The sequence below is a fragment of the Lepeophtheirus salmonis genome, chromosome 3 (genome assembly GCF_016086655.4).
Source record: "Lepeophtheirus salmonis chromosome 3, UVic_Lsal_1.4, whole genome shotgun sequence".
NCBI lineage: Eukaryota > Metazoa > Arthropoda > Copepoda > Siphonostomatoida > Caligidae > Lepeophtheirus > Lepeophtheirus salmonis.
In genome coordinates this window covers 17,237,893-17,257,165 of record NC_052133.2, presented here as the reverse complement: position 1 = coordinate 17,257,165, position 19,273 = coordinate 17,237,893, and the positions used below count along the sequence as shown (strand labels likewise).

At 31.1% G+C, this 19,273-nt stretch overlaps 1 protein-coding gene across 4 annotated transcripts; it reads left to right on the top strand.

Moving 5' to 3' along the window:
- Positions 1–4,969: 4,969 nt before the first annotated feature.
- Positions 4,970–16,809, top strand: LOC121114020 (uncharacterized). Of its 4 annotated transcripts, none has more exons than XM_040707829.2 (8): positions 4,970–5,480; positions 11,708–11,863; positions 13,657–14,032; positions 14,135–14,185; positions 14,278–14,376; positions 14,444–14,605; positions 14,880–15,260; positions 15,570–16,809. In XM_040707829.2, the coding sequence occupies exons 1-8, from the start codon at positions 5,409–5,411 to the stop codon at positions 15,866–15,868; spliced, it is 1,596 nt and encodes a 531-aa protein (XP_040563763.1). In that variant the 5' UTR covers positions 4,970–5,408; the 3' UTR covers positions 15,869–16,809. The 4 variants fall into 4 exon arrangements, with proteins under 4 accessions (XP_040563763.1, XP_040563766.1, XP_040563764.1 ...); XM_040707830.2 differs by having other exon boundaries at positions 5,024–5,480; positions 14,281–14,376; XM_040707832.2 differs by lacking the exon at positions 14,135–14,185 and having other exon boundaries at positions 5,013–5,480; positions 14,281–14,376.
- The last annotated feature ends 2,464 nt before the right edge of the window (positions 16,810–19,273 follow it).

Here is a 19,273-nt window from a genome sequence, read left to right as displayed (position 1 = left end):
TTGTAGCTGCCGAAAGAATATCACAAACAGGTTTTTTAAATGAAAGACAGTTAGTATTTAGAGGCATGAGATTGAATGTCGGTTTAAAAAGGAGTTCTAAGACAAGTTACTTTATTGGAGTGGGTACACTCAGAATGAAAAGAGAAGTTACCTACATCTAGTTTGTCGTGCATTATGTCCTTTTCAATAAAGGGAGCGAAAGGATTATATGTTGTTCTTTGACTTTAGATATCAGGATCATAATCATATGATTTGTGTTGCGCAAAGTTTTATGTTCTTTTTCAATACTTTGTTGAAGGATTTATCGCCGACTATTGTATGCTTTTGTATACTCAAATAATAACAAAAACAAAAACAGGTGTAAAGGTAAAATACCGCTTTGTCTTTTTCTTAAACTTATTTTACAACTCAACCCAGACTCAAAGAATTTACTTCGTCTATCAACATAAGTGCACTTTTAACAACAACTCATGTCATCATGGGAAATTAACTCTGTATCATCCTTAAAAACAATTAGTTGTGGTAATTTTTTGGTTTCATTGTCCACTTTATATTAGCTCAAATACATTCTTGGCACGTTGTTAGTAGTGATTTTTAGCAGTGTGTTCTTCAGTCTGGACCGGTCTTGTTGTAAAATCTATAAAAGTCATTTTGTTTTGTTTTTAGAAAAAATAATTATTTTATGCTAATTATATGGATAATGTATTTTGGTCTACTTATAATATATTTTGATCCACTGCTGAATTATGGTCTATGCTTTAAATTTCAGTCCACGGTCTCGAAAACACCCCTTAAGATAGCACCGGAAAAGTAAATCTCAAATCAAGTCTCAACACTGTTTGTTACCTTGATTGTATCTCGCAACCTTTCTTCGATAAAGAAACCAAAAATTTGTTTCTTTTAATTTTTTAAGGGGAATTTTTTGAATGACTTTTTTATTTATGATTTGAATGTATATAAAATAATTTTTTTATGAAGTTTTATAAGACATTTTAACAATTAAATTACTTTAATTTTAATTTTTTTTTTTGTGAATTATATTTGAACTATAAAATTTGTTTTATGGCTATAGAAAAATTGCAGAAATTCTTTTATTTTGCTACAACGGACCCCATTTGCCACCCCTTTCCTAAAATTTTGAAATCCAAAGGTATCTAATGAACTAATATGCATTCACCTCTTATTTTATTTGAAGGAGATAAAAAAAACACTTTTAAAAATCCTGTAATGATTGCTTTGCGAACCATACATCAAGCACTTAGGATAGAAGATGTTAAATTATCTGAAGACAATTTGAAAAAATTTCAAACTATCGGAAAAAAGAAAAGCCTATTTTTTTTTCTTCAATATTACGATTTGTTAGAATATATTTTTATTTTTCTAAGAATATGATCATTCTTTTCGGAAACATAGACTTTTTTTTTATTAGAAAAAGGCATTTGTTAATTTTTTCAAATGATTTTGATAAATTCGATTATACAAAGGAATAAATTTTCTATACGCAGATTGAATACCTAGGGTATAAATAGAAAAATATTAGTATCTAATATTTTTTTATTATATTAAATTTTTACTTACGATCCACCAATTTGAAATACCAAAGTCAGACGTAACATTATGGCAGGCGTCAAGGGGAAGTATGGGCATTTTGTGTAGGAAATATTTTTTTGAACGGAAAATAAAAATTTTAATGAAAAAAAAATTTACCAGCCTTTTTGTCCAAAAAATATGTTTGGGAGCTTCCAACGGCTCTCTAAAGTGAGTGTCCACGAATTAAAAAGTTTGAAGAACACTGGTTAGACATTTTTCATTGCCTGACAAAAAAAAATATGCTTGATTGCTGATAAGAAAAAAACGATTTTTATCTATTTTGTTAACCATCTGAACATCTTGTTTTTACATAATTAGTTAACTGGGGTAAAACGTTACTCCAAATATATAACGGATTCTGTTACATCAGACAAAGTCGACATAGATTCAAAATGAGACTACTTAAATGTATGACACTTTTATAACTTTTTCAATAATTTTGCACTCGTTTATAGCATTTAAAATGCTTAAGAAACAGTATTTTATTAAATTTGTGATTATCATAGAGAAACATTAGAATTTTTGTATTCATAAATAATTCTATCAAATATTAATTATTTTTAAAGAGTTACAGTTACCAAAAAAATAACTTTACTTTAATGTTGATGACGTTCAGTGTAGATATTACATCAGTACAAGTAGCAAGGCATATACCTTAAATTGAAAAAAAGAAATGAAATAGGAATCCAACAGAACGACATAAAAGCAAACAAATGAGTCAAATTCACCAAATCTTCAATAAAAAATGTAAAATTTAAAAAAAATTCCAAGAAAATGCATTTTTACAATAATAAAAAGGTGCATTTATCTTGAAAGATGTTTCCGAAGTGTAATAAAAGGACTGACTATCAAATCTACTTTAAACAGATTTTAAGCCATTATTAGATATGGTGTACAGAAAACTCCAGTTCACTAACGAAGGGTTTTTCGTAGATATATTTACTTTTGTTTGAGGAAGCAAGCCTTTTTCAAAAAGTCAATGTAAATCAAGATACCAAAAGGAAACATTTTTTGCATTTCATTGTCCAATCAGATAGTAAAATAACTCATTTCATAAATGAATCAATTCCCTTACCATACATTCTAAGATATCCCTTCAGACAATGGTTCTAAATCTTGTCAGAGGTACGGAACCCAAACAGTTTTATATGTATATTAATCGAACCAGGATATCCCTTAAGACAATGGTTCTAAATCTTGTCAGGGGTACGGAACCCAAACAGTTTTATATTAATAGTTACCGAACCCGTCTTAATTGGTCAAGTGGAGCGTGTCATCACAAAATCAAGTGTGTTTTGACCTCTGGCAAACCTTTGTGACTGACTCACCGAATATCTAGGGTTCGCTCGAACCCAGGTAAAGAACACCTCCCTTAAGATTTGTTACATATCAATAAGTTTATAAGGCCTCTATTTTGCCTCTATTTTAAAATAAGCTTAATTGTAATATATAAATAATAATTTAAAAAAAAGTAGAAATTATATTTTGTTGTAATTGATAGCCTTATTGTAAGTTATAATTAATAGATACGACTCCAAATAAAAGCCATTGAATCTCGGGAGTACAACAGTATAGCATCCATCTTGAATAACAAATATGGAAAAATGAATCTTGAGGGCAAGATTGAGTTAAGTAGAGCGCAATCATACATAATAATGTCTGGCAAGGGACACCGTATAATTATAGCATTATGATGAAGTTCATCAGGGGTACCATAACAGGAGGTACGTTCATAAATGGAAACACTGTTTGACTTAAGATATATAAGGTTTGTAGAGAGTGTTTTCACGTGACGTCATAATTCTGATGTTGGCCAATTTGGGGTCCTAAACAGTATGTTTTATAAGAATAAAAAACCTTTTTTTTTTTAAATATTAAGGAAAATTATGAGCGATTGGATGTAATTTTTTTTGTTTTCAAGCACAAAATGTTTTATATAAAAAAAAAAAAAAATTCAAAATTACATTTTTTGGAAAAAATTTCAAAAATTATGTTTCAAATAATAAATTTTTGCTAAAAAATCAAAAGTTAAATTTTTTCGAAAAAATTCAAAAATTATGTATATAAATTTTTGCAAAAAAATCATTAATGCTAACAAAAAATTAATTTTTTTGGCAAAAAAAATATCAAAAATTATATTTTTGATATTAAAATTCTTAGAATTTTTTTTTCAAAAATCCATAGAAACTTGTAGAAAATTAATTTTTGTTTAAATAAAAATCAAAAATCTATAGCAAATTAACAGAAGATTTAATTTTTTGGAAAAAAAAATTTAAATATTAAATTAGATCCTCTGCTGCATAATTTGAACGAATGAGGAAAAAAAAATCTAGTAAAAAGCAAAATTTCCTGACTTTCGGACGCCCCTGAGTTCTATTATAAATCTTACTCTAATATCAAAAATATGTTATTACATCGTTATACAATCTTATTTCCTTGTCGTAGGTAGATCAAAATTAACTATTATAATGGAAAGAATACTTTTGCCGTTCCTAGTTAATCTCCCAAAAAATAAATTGTACAAATCCTTCCATTTGTAGATATTTTCAGTACGTACAACTTTGATTAAAATCAAATATCAATGTTTATAATTAACATCAAGTCACTTTCAATTCAGGCATTTGATGCAGTTGAACAAAGATGTATTGGAGATTTGTTCATTTTACATACTAAAAATATCAATTTTGTCCCTCCAAGATGGCATCTCTTTCATTTATGATGATGCCCTTTATGACGTGCGGGAAAAAGCTCAGTATATTATGATCATGTATATATTTGGAGAAAAGAAGTAGTTGATAGCATGTGCCTCTCGTGAATACGATTTCCTTCACAATTATACTGTTGTAGTAATGATAATGGTCTACACTGGAGATATACAAACACTGATGGTAGTTTATAATAATACAGTTGAAACGATGCCAATATATGTATATTCATTGACAATTTTTTATTTTAATTCTAATTATGCCGGAACCAAAAAAGGAAGGAAAATATCTTTTATCTGTGTATGAAAAAAGAGCATCGGCCTTCTGTATAAAAGGCACACTTACATTAACCATGTAGTGTACAGAAAGTGAATGAGTTTCTCTTTCTATTTGAAAGGGCTGACATACTAGCAAGGCGTGGCTTAAGGTTCTTCTCTTCCTCTTTATAAGGGGGAAGGAACAGAGGAAAAGGAGAGAAGAAGAACCATTCAAAAACTCTTTTATGGTTTGTATGTATATAGGGTTTGTAAAAGAAGAGAAAATGCTCCTTCCAATGACAAACAGAACCCGATTTTTCCGTCGAAAAAGCTGCCGCCCGTCGTTGGTAGTGCTTCTCTAACTAACTGACTCTACATAGGAGCTGTACCTTGAAAAAGCGCGAGGAACTACTTACCATTAAGAAATAGACGAAAGGAAAGAGAGAGAGAGAGAAAAAAAGGAGAATTCTTGAGTGAAGATAGATGAACCAGTCGCTTCGTATCATATGAACCATAAAGTTATGCGTTAAAGAAGTGTTCGTTGATCGTTATTCCTTCATATTTACTTATACAAAATACATCATCGATTACTTGGACTCGTTCCAACTCCTCTCATCAAACGCCCTCCAAACCTTTTCCCCTGTGCACTGTTCCCTTTCGAGCTTTCAAAATTGCGGGTTGGGGACCAAGTGGGGCCTACCATCCTGGCCATCATCATCCTCACCATCCTCATCAAGGACCCATAAAAGATGTGGGTGGAAATCCACATCATCATCACCACCACCATGCAGCCGCCGCGGCTGCTGCTGCGGCGGCTGGCTACCATCACCACCCGCATCATACACATCACCAGTTAATGGACATGTACTCCGCTGCTGGAGGGATGTCTCCTGCCATCAATACCATGGATTGGAAAAATACCTCTCAGGTAAGGACGACATCCACGACGTCAAGTCACTGCATATTACTATGATTCTTTTCTCTGCAAAAGACGAATTATTTGTCACAAACAAACAGATTTTCTCACATGAAAAAAACAAAACAATAATAATCATAATGGCATAATTGATTGCCAACAAATTTTGGATATTCTGCCAAAAGTTTTATAAATAACTCTCTCATTACTCACGTATGTATGTGTATGTATTTATACGCGTTTATAATTTATAAAGTCACTTTGATAGTAACTTAATACTGTGTGTGTGTGTGTGTGTGCGTTGTCTCTCAAGACATCTTTTGGACAGTATCATTAATTACTATTCATTACCATATTTGCAGTCAAAATTTGCAAATCACATAGTGAGTCCAGTTTAAATATGAGGGGGGTAAAGTCTTGAATTGTCCAAACAGCATTTGATTAGAAACCATTTATCTGGGCATAATACTTTGGTGAATCATAGATATATTAATACTCTAATCCATTATGAATGAAGTGAAGGGTTTTGAAATTAAATACTCCTTAGAAAAAATCAAATATTTACCCCTACGTAAATACAAATTTTGTCTCATAACATATTAATAGCTTTGAATGAAGTCATTGGATTCTTATGAGAGTGAAATCCCTCAATATAATCGTCGATTCATTCCGTTGTCACGAATTTGTTATTGAGGACCTAATTGGAGTGACAAACGATGACTCACAATTTATTGAGCCGATAAATACTATTACTGAAAAAAAAATATGTGGGCGCTGGCCTACCTTTGATTACAGCCCTGTTTCTGGATATGATATTACACTCTTAATAACAGAAAATGATTAATTCCTAACGATATTTAATTTTCAACGCCTTACTCTAAAATCAGTTTTTTAAAAAGTAGTCCAGTAAATATTTAGGACCAGTTTGATTGAGTATAAATCGATATCTACATGCGTATTAAAGCTAGAAATTATTGATTATGAAAGAAAGTGTTCGGAAGTCAACTAATAATTTATTAGTTTTGGATTTCCATCAGAAATACTTAGATCGGCCTGAGACTGTTATCCTTTTTGTAAGACTAAAAATTGGTCACAAATATAGAAATGAGATGTTTTTTGTAGAAGAATCCTTTGATTTTCTCCACCGAAATATCGGTCTAAAAAAATAATTTAAAACGAACTCCCCAAAAAAATATATCTCGAACTTAGTATGAATTCTATTATTTATTCTAAATGTTTTTAATTTGACTTTTTTTCATTGATTAATGATTGAATGCCCCATGAAATATAGCAAAAAAATTTATTTGAAAATATGTTTCTATCAAAAATGCTTATAAGTTTATTTTACAAAAAAAAAAAAAGAAGTTATATATACAACAGTTTTTGTGCGGCCGATCAAGAGCGATTTTTTTTTATAAACTTAATTTTACTACGAAGACGGTCCAGATTGAAGTTTAAGCCAAATTAGTAGTTTGGTCATACAAAAGTTAGTTATAAGGAACTCAAACCAGGCTAAGAACCCCCAAATACTTCCAACTATCATAGAGCTTTCTTAACCATTTTTAGATAAGGGACAATTTGTTGGCATGTAAACTCAATCAATATTTGAATGACAAAAGTATCTGGCAGAAGGACGTATTTTAAACATGTATTTTAAAATAGACTTCTGGCTTATTGAAACGACTTGAAAATGAAGGGAAAATGCATAGTTTTGAATTAAAGCAAGCCATTTTCTAAAGAGCATTTATAAATGTATATATATCAGAGAAAATAATGACTTGGCGCCTCCATGGGCCTCATCAATTGTAACCAAAAGCAAACGCAATAACTAGGAACTAAATTCATATAATTATATATAAAGGTATATTCAAAAATATATATTATTATCTAATTGCTTAAATTTTGAACAATGTTTTTTATTTGAATTATATAATGTTTATCTATTGATTGATGTTGTTCAATGTCCGATCAAATAGAACTAATTCCCCTCTCCATGATTTAGCAAATTAGAGTTTTATGACACTATTTTTTGATGTATGTGGAGAGGGTCGGCGTTAATCGTTGTTCTTTGGTCCTTTGTTCAAATATTTATGTGTGACATACAATATCCCAAATAAATAAAAAGTTATGTTCTTAATCATCTCAATACTATAATTATATAGTGATAGTAGATGTAGTTGATTCTGTGAATTCTAGCCAAGAATTTTTTTTTTTTTTTTTTTTTGAAAAATAATAAAATTTGGCGCTGTGCCATGGCATCAGGAAATACATACATAGCAACTCTTCATCATTCTTTTAAGTTGTAATAAAGGTACACATTTGTGTAGACTGGGTTTCTCCCCCTTACGCAGTTTCTTATTGGACAAAAACGGAGAAATTTTCACTTTTCCAATGTTATTAAGTACTATGGTACGAAACTATTTCTTATATATATATATATATAAGTTACTCATTACAGTTCGACTTGTATCATAAACTAAAGGAAGGTAAACCCTGAGGGCGTCTCAGCCCCTCGAACCTTTTTTTCAGTAGTAGTATTTATCGGCCTTGTGAATAGTGAGGCATAAGTAGTCATTCCAATCAGACCCCCTCAATAAACAAAAACAAAAAAAATAGCCCATCAATGCGGTAATAAACTGCAACTAGTCCACTTGACATAAAATAAATTTCTTTATTTTATGTCCATACTTTAAATAAATACTTATTTATAAAAGTTAATTTGGGGAATTTGTCTTTATTCCCAAATTAGATCTGGCCCACACTTGTAATGAATAATAGTCTTCTTAAATAGGACGTTATCTCGATTTGAAGTCCATGTCTTTGTTTAAGACTTCGTTATTTTTTTATAACTACTATTGGTACCCCTGTTTTTCGTTATGTTTTTCTTAAATATGCCTTAATCTTACAATTGTAGATATATATTTCAAATCTATGTTTTTGGTTTAAAAGAGATTCCTTCTGGTTTGACGTATTACCGTTGGTAATCCTGTACTTCATTACTCGACGGAGCCGTATTCTAAATTGTCCCTAACTACAATGTCGTAATCTAAGGGGGGCTTGTATCCCTAATATTTTTCAGTATTATTAATTGGCCCGACCATTGGCGAGCCATCCATACTCACTCCAATAAAAAAAGTGACAACGACTGACCTATGAACATGTATTAAGTGAAAATTGAAAATCTTGTCTACTCGGGATTATATATTCATTAAATACCCCTTCATCAAATTTGAAGATCTACAACTACTGGCAACCCTGTCGGTCATTATGCACTTATTTAATAGGTTTTTTATTGTAGGCTTTATTGAGTAAAATAAGAAATTCATGCCCAATAGGGAATTCCTTCTTCTGCCTCTGGCACCCCTGTTGTGAATCTCTTTTGTGAAAATCAATCAATTTGACAATTTTTATTGCAAAATAATTCTGATTAATCATTTTTATAACATTATGTGGTATTAGTAATATCAGAAGGGGATCATCCTGTATTTTTGGTATGAATATAAATTAGAAAAGAAAGAAAAATGGCGACGAAACTCCTTTCAGCTCCCCCCCCTCTCCTCTCCTCTCCTCTTTTCCCCCATTCAATCAAAAAAGAAACAAACGTCGCTCGCCCATTTCCGTCATGAACGGAGATGAAAAGAGAAACGTTTTCTTTCTTAACCGTCACCCCCGTAATTCATCATCATCCTCGAAATAAATACTAATAAACTGAGGAATTTGATATTCATTTTCTACTCTTGTTGGAATGATGTCCCAGCATGGGGGCTTTTATTGTTATTATTATGATCCCCTACAAAAATATTATTAAATGTCCAAAATATATAAAATCAATAACTACTGCTCTGCCTTTGAGCCTGAACAAATATAACCTTGAAAAGCGAAAAAATATTATATCTACCTTATAACATATCAATCCGTGATTTGACAATTTTTTCACATGATTGCTTTTTAATCATTTATATTTTATTTTACTGTTTTTCTTTATCTAATAATAATATGTACAAACTATGTTTGTTTGTTAGTGAATATTAGTGTTGTGTTCAATTCAACATTTTCGAGTCTGGTTGACTTTGAGTTGTTGAGAATTGTCTCACCTTTTTAATACGATATCAAATCCTAATTTAAATTTAGTTTTTTTTTGTACATCGTTTATTCAAGGGTTTTTTGAAATGCGATTAATGTTTTTGAGCTTTGATAATGATTAAAGTTTTAAGTAAAGTGAAATTCGCTTTAAAATATAACCGGCGAGTTATAATAATTTTAAGAGAATTGTGAGCCTTAAAGTTTTTTTTCCGAGTTCGAATAATGCTCGAATTCAAATAATGTATATGTGAATTCACGTTCTGTTCGAAGTGTTTTGTTTCAGACTGAAAATCTTAGATCGGTCTCTGACCGTTATGATTTCTAGATGACCTAATTAGTTTGCTCTTTTAAAAAAGTTCGATCTGTACCGGCCTCAAAGAAAAAGTCGATTTGAAACGATCTGATTTAAAATTCCGTGGTTGAACGATTCAATAGACGAATGGTTGATAATTGCAGTTGTGTATCAAAACTATGAGGATTGACTCATATTATAAATCTAATAAATCAGGGATGGGAATAAAACCGGTCCGAAGATCGATACCAAAAAAAAAAAAAAAAATTCACCTATATATTGCGATAGAAAAAGTCGGTCTACGGTCTGAGATTGCGTCCAGGATCAAAATATCTCTCCAAATTAATCTAGAAAAAATTATATATGTCCGAACCGAAGAAAAAGTGTCTCAACACGAACACAGATAATAGTGCATAATATCTGGCGAATTTTGCCATAATGATGTATAGAGCGTTCATCACATATATATATATGTATATTTGGCAGCCAATGGATTCTTAATAGGTCCTTTATAAGTACTTTTTGCCAAGAAATCCTACAAAAACTGTGCTGGTGCTTCTCAAGGACGTGCGATTAAATATAATCATAATATACGCACTATATAATTTTTATACTTTAAACTATTTCTTTGATTTCGGATTGTTTAGGCTTGATTCCATAGGTATTGTTTTATCTATGACTTTATGGTCTAGAGGGAATCACGCACATTTGTAGTCAGGAATGGTGGTAATATTGATGTAATCGGAATGCTTAATTTAGGTTTTCGGCCTCTATGGAATTCTTTGTTTCAATGATTCTTACCCAGGGGTGTCCGCAGGATTATATTTATATATATTTTTTGGGGGTAGGGGCCTTGTTTTTTGGCAACAAGAAGCCAAATATTAAATTTTTTGAAAAAAGTTCAAATATTATTTATTTTTTGAAAAAAATTTCAAAATTTTTTTATTGTTCACAAAAAATTTTTAAAATGAAATTTCAAATATAAAATTTGTGGAAAAAAATTTTAATAATTAAATTTTGTCGGAAAATTTCAAAAATCCATAAATATTCACAAAAAAAAATCTAAAATTGAGAGCTATTCATACAAAAACTGAAATTATTTTGGAAAAAAAATACTAAAATTAAATTTCAAAAAAAAAAAAATTCGAATATTATATTTTTCTGAGAAGAATTTTAAAAATCTATTGCTATTCACAGATAATTAGATTTTTTGGAAAAAAATTTGAAATATTTCATTAACTTTTAATCATTAAATTTTATAGTAAGAATCAAAAATTTCTTATTTGGGGGGGGGGCGCTATAACCCCTCTAGCCCTCCCCTTTGGACACCCCTGTGACACAATTTTCTTTAAAAATAGTACCTATGTAATACTAGGGACAAGCAGGAAGGTGTAGAAGTCTCTATTGTATAGGTGGTCATTCACAAACGGAGGCCAAAAAATCCTAGTCAATTTATTATTTTTTTAAAGTTATATTTTTTCGAAAAAGTTTGAATATGACGGACAGAATGATATTTTTTTGACGATATTTTTTAGACTTTCTTAAGAACATTAAAATGTTGATAATTTATTCCTTTTGGTTGGTCCGTACAAATTCAAGGATCACATATTAAAAAAACCCGGTTCGGATGTAACTTGCTTTTCTCAGTTGAGGGATTTGTAAACCAATTAATACTCGTGACATCACTAGTATGTACACAACTTGGTTTATTTCTTTGAGCTTATAATTAGATATTTGAAAGGTACAACCAAAAATAAAATATATATATATATTTTTTTGTGTATTTTTGAACTAATGATTTATGTACTCGATACTTGAAACTGATAATATATATATATAACTAAACATTCTTTCTTTTTTGCAGGACGAGTTCCATCCTTTTATCGAGGCTCTTTTGCCACATGTCAAGTCCTTTGCCTATACCTGGTTCAATCTCCAAGCGGCAAAACGTAAATATTTCAAAAAACATGAGAAAAGAATGTCTCTTGAAGAGGAAAGACGATGCAAGGAGGAGTTAATGGTAGGTGATGATTGCAGATACAATTGGGTTTGAGGGGTTCTAATCTTTTTATAATTGTTATTATTAATTTGATTATGGGCACACTTTACCTTATTTTGAACGCGCGTGGTTTCCTGAATTCATAATCGTTTACCTAGTTATGAATGTATCTACGTACTTTTTAGTGGGTATTCCATCATATGATTTATTAGGATTGAGTGTCGAAGTCATAGGGTCTTCTTTTTCTATCTTTTTTCTATCACTGACTGGGAAGGCCTTTTATGGAAGGAAATCTATTGTTTTGAATGCCCAGAAGAAGGTTACTTTTTACATCATTGTTTTTCATGTTTACGTACTTCTTTGTTACTTCATCACTAAATGTATTTGTGTGTGCGTCAATTTAAAAACACTCTTGAATCAAATCAAGAAAAAAAAAAAAAAACACACAAACATTTTCATGGACATATTTGAGCCAATTATAGGACTATTATTCAAATTTCTGAGATATGTTAAATTAGTCAAAAATGCCCCTTTCTAATTAAATATCATATTTTTTCATTGTAAGGAACAATTTTGACTACGTTAAGTGTAATTTGCGGGCCTTTAAAGGGTTCATATGAATAATTTGTTCATAAAAGTTGACAATATTTGCCCAACGAATACAAATGTAATCCCTTGTTACTGTATATCATCTGAAAAAATATCAAAAGCTCCAAATACAAGGCCGAGTCTAGGTTATTAATTTTTCACAAAACTTTTAAAATGTGATCATTTTTGGAATGAGTTTTATTTATATAACTACAAATCCCTTTTTTAGAAAGACTTTTTTTTTTGGTCGACTTAATTTTTTAAATGTATATAAAATACATTTTTTAAATAGTTTTTCGAATTTTGACAAAAATAAATTCATCGATGTTTATAAATATTACAAATTTTAACTGCATCATTTTATTTTTTGATTGATTGTCACGCAAAAAAAATAAAAATAGATTACATTTTTTTAATTCGTGTTGTCTTTTAATAAATGCATTTCGTATTTTGACATGTCACCTAAAGGAAGTTTGCTGGTTTTACCGTGAGTGGAACTATTGTGAATTAAAAATTTTATACACGTAAGATTCTATTTTCTTCAAGTAAGTGACTATTTACATATGTTAGACTATCAAAAATAAATATGATGGGCAATTTCTTAGATAAAAATTTTAAATAAGTCAAATATGTTTGTAAGAAAATTTAATCTCAGGACAAAGGTCCCCTTAAACCAACCCTGGATACGCGTACCACAGTTTGAGAACCACTGTTGCAATTAGGAGTAAGACATAATATGATCTCTCATCAATAATCTTTTGTGAATTATTTACACTTAGTCAATTTGTGGTGAAAAATGGGTTTGCATTGCTTTGAGTAAATGATGAAGTGTTTGTGATGATAATGTAAATGTTGTTAATGTGCATTCATCCTCTTTTTTATTTTTAGGATCCTTTGAGCGTAAAACAATCTTTTCCTGCATTAATTAATGACTTTATTTTTTACAGAATATGTATTTTAATATTAGTGAATTTAAGGCACTTTCTCCCTACTTTAGATCCAACACATCAACAACATGATATTGTTGGCACGATAAAAGGGAGTGTGTGTTGGTTTTCTTTATTTAATTGATTGGGGAAAAAATATTATAAATGGGGAATAATTATTTATAAAGTTCATTACTACGAGATTTGTTATCCGATCAAATAAATTACCCACTAATTTGTTGTTGACATACTATTTTATAAACATATATTCTAAATTATATATTTTTTCTTCATTTATAGGCCGAAAAGCCCGAAGTAAAACAAAAATGGGCTTCCCGCCTCCTTGGTAAACTTCGAAAGGATATAGCTCAAGAATGTAGAGAGGATTTTGTTCTTTCCATCACTGGAAAAAAGCCTGCCATGTGCGTTTTATCCAATCCGGATCAAAAAGGGAAAATGCGTCGAATCGATTGTCTTCGACAGGCTGATAAAGTCTGGAGGCTGGATTTAGTTCAAGTCATACTCTTTAAGGCCGTTCCTCTTGAGAGTACAGATGGTGAGAGGTTGGAGAAATCTCATGACTGTCTTCATCCTGGACTTTGTGTCAATCCCTATCATATTAATGTCTCCGTCAGAGAATTGGATTTATTTTTAGCTAATTACGTCAACTCAAACGGTAAGTCCTTGTTCAATTTTGACATTTAAATCCTTAATTTTGGAATCGAAATATAAACACGCACAGACAATTGAAAAGCAAATCTCTCTTATTTCGTTCCAGATGAACTTTCCGCTATCGAAAAGGACCCTGATCTCGGACCAAGTTTGAGAGGTGAGCGAATTAAGAGAGATTTGAAGAAAAGTTCTTCGAGAAAATACTCATATATATACTAATTCTCTGTTATTTTGCTTCCTCCTCTCAAGTAGGTTATCCAAGGAATCCCTTTAATGATGTCATATGTAATGATACAATTGCCGCATCAGGAGTGTTTACAGCCAAAGAACTTTGTCGATTGTCGAAAGGTACATTAATAAACTTAAATCTATTTACGCAAGGCTTATTTCATTTTGTGTTTACTTATTTTTCTAGCATCTATAATGTCAGGGGGTGGAAATGGATCTCATCACTCCGGGAGCTCGGGATCTTCTTCGTCAGCAATCAATGGTGTAAAATTAGAAGGCTCTGGATATTATTGTAATTCATATACACCACCCGCTCAAGTGGATCATAGCATTTTATCATCTGCATATAGTAAGTTCATTTTGGCTTTGGAAATAAATACATACATATATATATATATATATGCAATAACAAAATAAGAGAAAACAAAAATAAAAAAATGGAGAATCTTGGCAGTCTCCTTGGTTTAAAAAAAAAAAAAAAAATTTTTTTTATAAGGGTTACGTAACGATAACACTCAAACACAAATTCATTCATTTCTAATGAGCAAAGTATCTCTCTCTCTCTCTCTTTAATTGTACTCACAATCCTACTTAATGTTCATACGTACCCATTTTAATATTAGGCATTCCATCTCAACACTCTGCCTTGCATCCACCACCCACATCCTCATACTATGGCCAAGTCGACTCTGGCCAACATAGCCCAAATAAATATTCATCAAGCGGTGGCGGGGCCACCGCAACGGGGAACGAAAACAATAATCAAGGTGGACAAGACAACTTTTCGGATTTCGTATCCCTCGTCTGTCAGGAATCAGGATCTCATCCAGGCCCAATAAGAAGTCCCTACTCAGGATATCATCTCGGAGGAGGAGGAGGAGCGACGTCCTCAAATCATCTCCATTCCTCTCATCTACATCATACTCACCACCACCATCATCAACCTCCAGCCTCGGTGGCCTCTTCTCACATGAATAACAATTCTTCACTTCGAGCTAGTTCAGGTAAGCGAGACCCGAGTGTACTAGTAAAGAGGCGACTAAACATTCCAAATTTGAATTAAACATGCAAAAAAAAGAGTAGGTAAATCGATGGGGGATGCCACTTTTGTAGAGTACGAGTCAAATAAAACTGTATTTTTTCTCTACAAAACTCCCATCCCTGACGCGACTAAAATGATGGGGGAAAGTAGTAGAAAATCTTAAAACTATCATAATTTATAACTTGCTTTTCCACCACTGATATATATTAGTCTCCTCGATCCTTAGAATCTCGTTAGCTTGTACTAAATTCCTTTTATTCATTTTGCACAGAGTTAGACGGTGCCTCTCATACTCCTCCACCACCAGGCTCTGTGACGTCAAATTCTGCAGCTTCTCCTACGGAGGATCGCTCTGATTCTTCAGAAGCAACTGTGGGACAAGATCTGAGTAATCGAAGCTCTGAGCTTCGACGCTCCAACAACAACAACACCACAAACAATAGCAACACGAATAACAACAACGAAGGAGAGTCTCCAAGTCCATCCTCCACCTCTCCATACTCCGTCAAGACTTATTTGACATTTCAAGGGAGTTCAGCTCCAGAGAATTTAGCTCAAGTCTTTATGTAAAGTCGTCATCATTTTAGAAAGAACATGCCTCTCTGCAATTTTATCAATCTATACCTAATTAGTGAGTGTCTTTGTAAAAATATATTTTACGATCTCAAACAGAATCAGAAGGTTTCCTTTTCTATTCTCCATTTGGAATGAAGGAAGGTACGAAATATTATTATTAAATATTGTGTTGTTTTATCCATTGTTACGCTTCCGAGATGATTGTAACTACCACTACATACTAAGCCCCCATTGACCCCTCCTTGTGCCCCCACCCCACATTTTGCTCCTGCAAATTAGCTACAATAATAACGAATTACCCTTAAGATATTATATTTTAAAAAAATCCCAATTTTTCTTCTGTTCCACAAATAAATAAATTACAAAAACAATAATCATAAAAAACCCCCATTTTTTTATTTAATTACTATTCCGCCTATTCTTGTTTCGTAAAAATTTATAATAATTATTAATCATTTTTTAATCATAATCAAGATAAAAGGTACAATCCCATTAATTTTTTTTGAAGGCTGTGATACGCAAAATATTTGCCTTTTTCATTTGGGATTCGTTTGTTTGTTAGTTTATTATTATTCTTTTTTTTTATTAAATAAAAATTCAGTTCTAGAGATTTCACCAACATGATGGATGAATCCTCCCACTTGCTCCAACTCTTTCTAACTCACTCCCCGCCCCCAAAATCATATTTTAATTCTTCTTCAGATTACATAAACCCATCATTTGTTTCATACAGTCGGAGGAGAACTATTCATAAATTTCATATATTGTCAACATTTTACTAAGTAAAAAATACCTACATAAAAACAGATTGACCCATCCTTTTATCGTTGATCAATTTAGTATACTCTCTTTTCTCCTTTGTCATTTGGCCAAATTGTATATTTATTATATTAATTGTGTCATTATTAAAAATAAATATATGAAGTACTTCAAAATGATTATGACTAGATTATTTTTTTTAAATACTTATTTTTATATCAGTCGGTTTAATCATTCTGTTGTCAGCTGTGGAGTTGTCTCATTCTTTTTCCGTTGATTACTCGAATTCTAATTTCCTTTAGTTAAGCCTTGAACAATTCCCAAAAAAATGAATATTAGGAATAATTAGTTAACTTCGATCACAGGATTTTGAGACTTTTTTCTGTTTATATCGGGATAAAACGTTGCTTCAACCCAATGGCGGTGGAATCATAGGGCCATTGTCCCACTCTCCTTTTGCCAAATTTCTTTATAATTTTCGAAACAAAAAAAAATTACATTCGTTTAAAAAAATAATAGTTATTCGATCAAATTTTTTTCACGTCTCTCTTTAAAAAAATAAACTTTAGAATTAAAAGAAAAGTTAATTGTATCTTCTAAAAATCTCTTTGTCAAATTTGGTATTAGAAAATTACGACTCTGTCAAACCGTCAAAAATAGTCAAACGACCTTGCCACCCCGCTCAAATTCGGCAGACACCCTGACAACGTCACCAGTATATCATTTGGCTCTCAAACTAGTAAATATATTTCGGCGCCTGTACTTGATACAATAAAGGTAATGACGTACACCATAGTTGAAAAGGTTTGAATTACTACTATCAAGTCGTTTTATTCATCTTTCCATTTGTTTATGGAGAAAAGGCTGCGAGATACAATAATAAAAGGTCGAATCTCTTTAACCACCCCTTTTTGAAATTTTTTTAAGTTTAGATGTTGGGGGTGTGGGAATGGGGTTATTCAGTACATACCTAGAGTTAACCCATTTACCAGTTTCAAGAAGCTAGGATTCAAGGTATATTCAGTCTTATTAACACAGTGTAGCTGGTCCTCAATGATGCTCCAGGCTCCCTGATAATATACATGTACTTTTTAAGCAATCCACTTAGTGGATAATGTCATATATATTTTGACAATAACAAAATAGTCAAAGGTAGATCGAGCCATAAAAAATCAGCCTAATAATGGTCATAAATGACCAAATAAAGAGCTCCATTGTGTGATACTATTTCTAGATATCTCTATATTAGTCATTTCTAACCTTTTTACCTCGGCCAAAAAGTTGAACGGAGCTTATGATTTTGTCCTTTTTAGGTTGTTCGTCACAAGATTTACGGCCAAAGTTACAGATCTATTTGATCAAACTTGATACGACGATTAAATATGGTCACAGTAAGAGGCCATTAAATTTCTAGAGGTAACACACAACGTAAAAACATCTTAATCAGCCAACAATTTGGAACCAATTGAGATACATAATTCAATTTGGGCTCTACCAAGTGCCCGTTCTAGTTTTTTCCAGATATATATTTAGGGTGGGGGGGCCTGATTTAACTTGGGTCTATAAGTTTTTTAAACATTATTTCAAGGAACTTTTTTAAAAACAAAACTCATTTCTTGATGACCTTTATAACCTAGGGAAGCACGGGTTGAGAATCTCCTCTAGTATATGTATAACATATGTAGATTATACCTACAATATACAAGGCTTAATCCTCTTCATATGGGCCTATGTAACTACATAGTAAATAAACCTTTTTTGTCCAATAGTATATTAATATTAAATCATATATTGTGTACTATGTACGAGTATCAACCTATTAATAATTTACACCTTCAGTTCTTGAATGGATGAATGAATGGGATCTTTTCCATCATCCTTGTTTTTCTGACTATCTTATAGACCTTATACATATATATATAAATGTTATATTGAAGAAGAAAAAAAAAAAAAATACCTAGTACCATTGTTGATGGGAACATATCCAAGTGAGATGGATATTTTTTTTTTGTGTTTGTTTGTTCTTCTTGTGTAAGAGATTATTTTGAAGAAGATACATGATGTGTTGATGAAGAAAGAAAGAAAGTTAGTACAAACTACGTACAAGTACAAGTCTAATTGTCTCATCTGGACACACAAGAAGAAGAAGGAGAAGCCACACGTTCTTAATGCACAACGACAAAAAGAACTCGTGTACTATTAACTAGTGATGTGTCATGACTGAAGAGATGGGGTTTGTGTGTGAGGTTTTTTTTTTTTTTTGGGGGGCTTGGTTTTGGAATTTTGTATGAAAAAATTCTAAAATAAAAATTGTTTGGAAAAAATTTTATAAATTAAATTTTTTAATCAAAAATTTCAAAAATTTATGATCAAATATTAAATTTTTTGGTATTAAAAAAAAATTTAATCTCCAGCGCTATTTACAAAAAAATTAATTTTAAAGAAATTTTGTTGTCAAAAATTTTCAGCTTTTTACTAAAAATTACAAAAAATATATTTCAAATATTAATTTTTTTGAAAAGAAAATTAAAATATTAAATTTTTTTGAGGAAAATTTCAAAAATCTATAGCAATTCATAGAAAATTCAAAAATTAAATTAAATTTCAAATAATAATTTTTTTGGAAAAAAAAAAATTCAA